This window comes from Canis aureus, chromosome 15, assembly GCF_053574225.1.
Source record: "Canis aureus isolate CA01 chromosome 15, VMU_Caureus_v.1.0, whole genome shotgun sequence".
Classification (NCBI taxonomy): domain Eukaryota; kingdom Metazoa; phylum Chordata; class Mammalia; order Carnivora; family Canidae; genus Canis; species Canis aureus.
The window spans coordinates 61061244-61067243 of record NC_135625.1 but is presented as its reverse complement, the minus strand read 5'-3'; the positions used below and the strand labels follow the sequence as shown (position 1 = coordinate 61067243).

Genomic DNA, 6000 nt, shown 5'->3' with positions numbered 1-6000 from the left:
AGGAGCCTTGGTGTCCATCAAAAGATAAATGGATAAAGAAGATGTGGCTTATGTATACAATGGAATATTACTCAGCCATTAGAAATGACAAATACCCACCATTTGCTTCAACGTGGATGGAACTGGAGTGAAGTAAGTCAATTGGAAAAGGACAAACATTATATGTTCTCATTCATTTGGGGAATATAAATAATAGTGAAAGGGAATATAAGGGAAAGGAGAAGTGTGTGGGAAATATCAGAAAGGGAGACAGAACATAAAGACTCCTAACTCTGGGAAACGAACTAGGGGTGGTAGAAGGGGAGGAGGGCGGGGGGTGGGGGTGAATGGGTGATGGGCACCGAGGGGGGAACTTGACGGGATGAGCACTGGGTGTTGTTCTGTAAGTTGGCAAATTGAACACCAATAAAAAATAAATTTATTATAAAAAAAAGAAATAGTGCAAAAAAAAAAAAGAAAGGAAGAAGGAAAGTTCTATTCACAGATGGCATAATCCTATATATGGAAAAATCCCAAAGAAACCCACAAGAAAGCTACTAGAGCCAATGAATAAATTCCACAAATTTGCAGGGTTCAAGATCAACACAAACAAGTCAATTGCTTTTCTATACAAGAGCCTGGAACGGTCAGAAAAGAAAATTAAGAAAACAATTCCATTCGCAGTAACACCTGAATAATGAAAGACCTATTACCTAAACACCTTTTACTTATACCTTAAAATACAGTTTAACCAAGGAGGTGAAAGACTTGTACACTGAAAACTAAACAACACTGCTGAGAAAAATTAAAGCAGACTATTGTATTAATGAGCAAATGACGGCTTCTGTGTACTGGCTCCTATCCTAGCTTGTTCACCTCACTGCTGACCGAGACCTGGCCTGATAGCTTAATAGCCGACCAGCTGTTAACTTTTATGTATCTAATTATTTTTCAAATAGCCAAAATAAGCATATTTCACTGTTTTGAACCTGCCTGCTTTGCATATGCCCTTCAGGGTTGTATGGTAATATGGCTCTGTCCACTTCTCCATGTCATACTCTCACCTTTTTGCTTCCTTTCCTCCAGATACCCTAATATTCTCTCTGCTTGCTGCACAAGTTTTGCTCTCTCCTCCTGCCTCAGGGCCTTTGAACATACTATTCTTTTTTTTTTTTTTGAACATACTATTCTTATCTCTTCGATGTTTCCTCCCCTTTTCACCCACCTTTCCTAGTTAACTTTTAGTCATCCTGCAGCCCCTACTCAAAGGTCACTTACTCAGGAATGCTTTCTCTGACACATTCTGTGAAATGCTCTCATTTCACACATCACTTTTTCTCATGGCATTTTTTACAGTTCATAATTATGTGTGTGTGTGTGTGTGTGTGTGTGTGTTCAGTTTGCTGTTATTATTTCTTTTCAATGCCAGTTCTCCATCTGTATCAGGAAAATAAATAATTTTCTTTTTTCTTAGTTATAGCATATATCAAGGGTTCAATTATATAGCGGTCCTGGCTGGCTCAGTCAGTAAAGCATGTGACTCTTGATCTTGCAGTTGTGAGTTCAAGCCTCATGTTGGGCGCAGACCAAACTTAAATAAAGATAAATATTGGGGATGCCTGGGTGGCTCAGCAGTTGAGCATCTGCCTTTGATTCAAGTCGTGGTCCCGAGGTCCTGGGATGGAGTCCTGCATTAGGCTCCCCACAGGGAGCCTGCTTCTCCCTCTGCCTGTTTCTGGCCTCTCTCTGTGTGTCTCTCATGAATAAACAAATTTTTAAAATCTTCAAAATAATATCTATATCTACACCTATATCTATGTATCTTTGCTTCTCTTTCATGGTAAGTGAAGTTGAGTGTATTTTCAGTTTTTAAAGCCTTTTGTATTTGTTTCTCTGAAAACTGCCTCCTTATATACTTACTATTTTTCTATTGTTTTGTTGGCTTTTCTTATGATTTTTTTCTTTTTTTCTTACGATTTTTAACACATTTTTGCACACAGTGAAGTAAATATACTCTTTTAGTCTCATATGCATTAGAAATATCTTTGTTTGCTCTTTGCCTTCTGATTTTGACTATGCTTTGCCATGAAATAAATTTTTTAATTACACAGTATTTCAATCTTTTTATGCATGGCTCTCAAGTTTTGTGCTTTGTTTGCAAAGTCCTGCTGCAGGGCTACATTCTTCTGTTGTTATGAAATGTTTTCTCTTGAGCTATTTTTTAGGCTATGGGTGATATTACTGTTTGTTTACTGTTTTTTTAGGAATAAGCAAAGAAGCAGTTAAAGAGACTAGAGCCATGCCAACACTCAGGAGTCATCAATGATCTCTTTTGAAACTCCAGTCAGATCTAGATCCTATGAAAGACTGGGACTGAGATATATAGCATGATTGCTGTGGATCAGCTGGGAGGTAAGTGTGTCAATGGAGCTCTATATCAGCTTATTTTGTAGACATAATGTTCTTGATCCACGGAACGTAGCTGTGTAGGTCAGTGAAGACAACAGTGTATCCTGTTAGAACACATCCAGTTCCCCAAGACAAAATTCCTTGTAATTCACGGCCACATAAGGCTGGTGCAGCTGTGACCACCTGCCAGATAGAGTAGAGGGATCAGAACTTTCTTCCCACCTGAGATTTCCTCAACACCTGAACAGAAATGAGAGCCACTACATTTACCATGCAAAGGGGTTCAAGATATAAGAATACAGTATGAAAGCTTCTTTCCATTGCACTAACTACCCCTACACCTCCCAGTCATCCCTAGACAGGTATTCCCAAGCAGTCGCTGGGAGATAGCTTTCCACTCCCCAACATCTGTTTCTATCATCTCTATGACAGGGTGGAGAAGAAAGAGTCATCATTCTTCAGCTCCCTTACTCTCTGAGCTCCTATCCTGACTGAAAAATCCAGCACCTCAACAAACAGTAGAGACTGAGCTTAGGGACAAATGAGGTAAGAAGACTTACCTGGCAGGGTTCTTGACTTCCTAGTGTGGGTCCTATACAAAACATGTCTTCTAGGAGTTTTTCACCCAATAATTTTTTGCAGTTTATATTAGAGCTCATTTGAATTGTGATGCTTTGCAGATTATTGTTTGAATTTCCTAAGCACAAAAAATAAAGGAGATTTTGATTCCTGTTTGCCTTTTCATAAAGCATCCTGCCTCCTCCTCCTTCAGGGCTTCTTCTCAGTAAGAATGGACAACCACGGATCAAACACATCTTCTTACTCAGTTTATCATCTCTGACAGATTATAAGCATCAAAGGGTGGTTTCTGAGAAGACATTGCACACATCAAACAAAATCTGAATCCAAGCCCTGTCATTGCCAAGCTGATGATCTTGGATAATTCATTTCCCTGAGTCTTAGTTTCCTGGCTTATAAGATATAAATCTCAAGGAAACTTATCTATATGATATGTGATAATGGCTATATGTACAGATGCTTCATGCTTGGTACACAATTAGTGATCAACAAATGGTAGTTACTACCATTGTTATAATTGATAATGATATCACTCCTTTTAGGTAAAGAGAAAAATATGATTTTTACCAATTTGCAAATTAAGATTCAAAGAAGTAAAAGAATTTGTTCAAGTAAAAGAATTTGTTCATAAACCTATAATGAATGTTAGAATCAATACTCAAACATAGATTGCTGAATTCCAGCCCCTGCGGTGTGCCAATGTGATCCATATATGCAACACTTTGATTAGGATTTGATCCCCAAAGCCCTAAAGATCACTTCTTCTACTCTAAAAAGCCAATACTGCTGTTCCCTTTCTAGCTTTATACATGTGCTTAGAAATCTGGCACTAGCCTGATAAGTTTCCAATTCCTTCCCCTAATTCAGAGATCCTAAAGATGTAAATATATCTAAGAACTAACTCTTCTTTGTGATAGTCACTCACCAATAAAGTATTTATTCTCTAACCAAGTGTGAATCAAGCAATCTTTAACTGCATTCTTGAAAGTAGGCCACTGTAAATGCCTTGTGGAGATGAAGGTAAAAGGTATAGCCAGCTTTATCAACATGAGGTCATCTTTAGGAGAGGTAGCAGTGAAGTTTGGGTGGATGAAGATCCTCTCATAACGTAGGATCTCCCCAGTAAAGTCTCGAAGATTCATGAAGCTGCCATAAAAGATGATCTGAAGATCTCTGAAAAGTTAAAAGAGAAAAAAGACTTGATACTCTCAGATTCCAAGGCAGACAGACAGACACACACACACACGCGCGCGCATGCGCGCACACACACAATTTCCTTCTATGATAACCCATTTAACTGTTTCCTCTCATATTTGTCCACTTAATCCTTTATGTGTAGCATATGTGGTCATGGAGGTTATGCATTATATAAGCCAATGCGTTGCTATTCACATAGACTATAATGTGAATAGTGCCTCCAGGAGTTAAGCAATGCAATGGGTGGGCTCTACTCTTAGCATAATTCTAGAAAGAAGCTCCAATTCAAGACCTAGAAACAGCAGAAAGAAGCATGCAAATGGATAGTCAGAGCTTTTATGAAAGTAGTAGGCTCTGTTAGGGAGGTTCCTTTGGGAGTTGGGGGGGAATAGGAAATGTGAAATTGTACAGAGGAAATGAGTAACACCTTTGAGAGTTTAAATATTCTAAAGCTAGGAAGGATCACCTGAATATACTATCCTCTACTCATGTTTATCAAAACTGCTGGATTAACAGGGTTTTCTGCTGGTCCTTTGGGAGAACAACAGTCAAAAATCTTGTATGTTCCAATGAGATCCAGTTTAGATCAACTCACTAACATGGCTCAAGAACAGGGTACTTCCATGAAGCCTCTGAGTCTCCCACTCAGGGATTTCTCCAACCACAAGAATAGAACAAGTACCATATTGGTACTGAGCACCAATGTTTTTGTTGAGCTCCCAAATATTAAGATCACATTGTCTCCTAACAATAGTACCAACTGTCTCTCAGTTTGTCATGTTGGAATGTTACAGGATAAAGTTTAAAGAGATAGGACAAGGGGGTGCCATGAGTGGCTCAGTTGGTTAAGCATCTGACTTGATTTTGGCTCAGGTCATGATCTCAGGGTTGTGGGATCAAGTCTCATGTTGGGCTCTGCACTCAGCAGGGAGTCTGCTTGTCCTTCTCTCTCCTCCTCCCCCCCCCCCCCGGTGGCATGCACATACTCTCCCTTTCTCTCTCTCTCTCTCTCTCTCTCTCTCTCAAATAAATAAATAAATAAATAAATAAATAAATAAATAAATACCTTTAAAAATAAAAATAAAGAGATAGGATAGGAACAAGCCTGATAAATTCAACCTTGAGCCAAGCCCAAGGACTGACAAATTTAAAAGGTCTCATCAGAGCAACATACTTTAGACAAATTTTGCTTTGGGTTACTTTTACAAGATATTAGACAATATAAGGATTTTCCTTTGTTCTGCTGTGTTCCTAAGAACTACCATACTTTTTAAAATCTGTTTGCAGTGAAGGATTTTTCTGGGTCCCCAGATGGGGATGACTGGTCTTTGGCCAAGTTGTTTTTTACTGACTGCTGCAGTTCTCATTGGATCATCTCAGTCTATTTGATTCTCTATACCAAACACATGCTCCCTTTCTGTTTAAATGCATAAGATAGCTCTCCAATTGGCATAATTCTCCCAGAACAATATAAAATTGCAGTGGCCACTAGGAGGAACTTTTGACAAGAGCAAAATTGCTCATTTGACAGATACATTTTTTTAAAATTTTATTTATATATTCATAGAGATGCAGAGAGAGAGAGGCAGAGACACAGGCAGAGGGAGAAGCAGGCTCCATGCAGAGAGCCTGACGTGGGACTCGATCCAGGGTCTCCAGGATGACGCCCTGGGCTGCAGGCGGCGCTAAACCACTGCGCCACCAGGGCTGCCCCTGACAGATACATTTGATCAAAAAGGAAGACACCTTCATGTTAACATTCTTTCTCTTGTCTTTCTAAATGAGAGATCACTTAATGACCCCCATCCCACCATTCCCATACCCTGGGAATTAATG

At 39.2% G+C, this 6000-nt stretch overlaps 1 protein-coding gene across 2 annotated transcripts in view; it reads right to left on the bottom strand.

The window, feature by feature from the left end:
- Positions 1 to 2288: 2288 nt before the first annotated feature.
- Positions 2289 to 6000, bottom strand: part of LOC144284972 (putative inactive serine protease 58) — a 37469-nt gene continuing 33757 nt past the window's right edge. For both annotated transcript variants that reach the window (XM_077850185.1, XM_077850184.1), the window contains exons 3-5: positions 3893 to 4140; positions 2949 to 3085; positions 2289 to 2571 (exon numbers count right to left, since the gene is read on the bottom strand). In XM_077850185.1, coding sequence (XP_077706311.1) covers positions 2422 to 2571; positions 2949 to 3085; positions 3893 to 4140 — 535 coding nt within the window. In that variant the 3' untranslated portion in view covers positions 2289 to 2421. The remainder of the gene's footprint in view (positions 2572 to 2948; positions 3086 to 3892; positions 4141 to 6000) is intronic.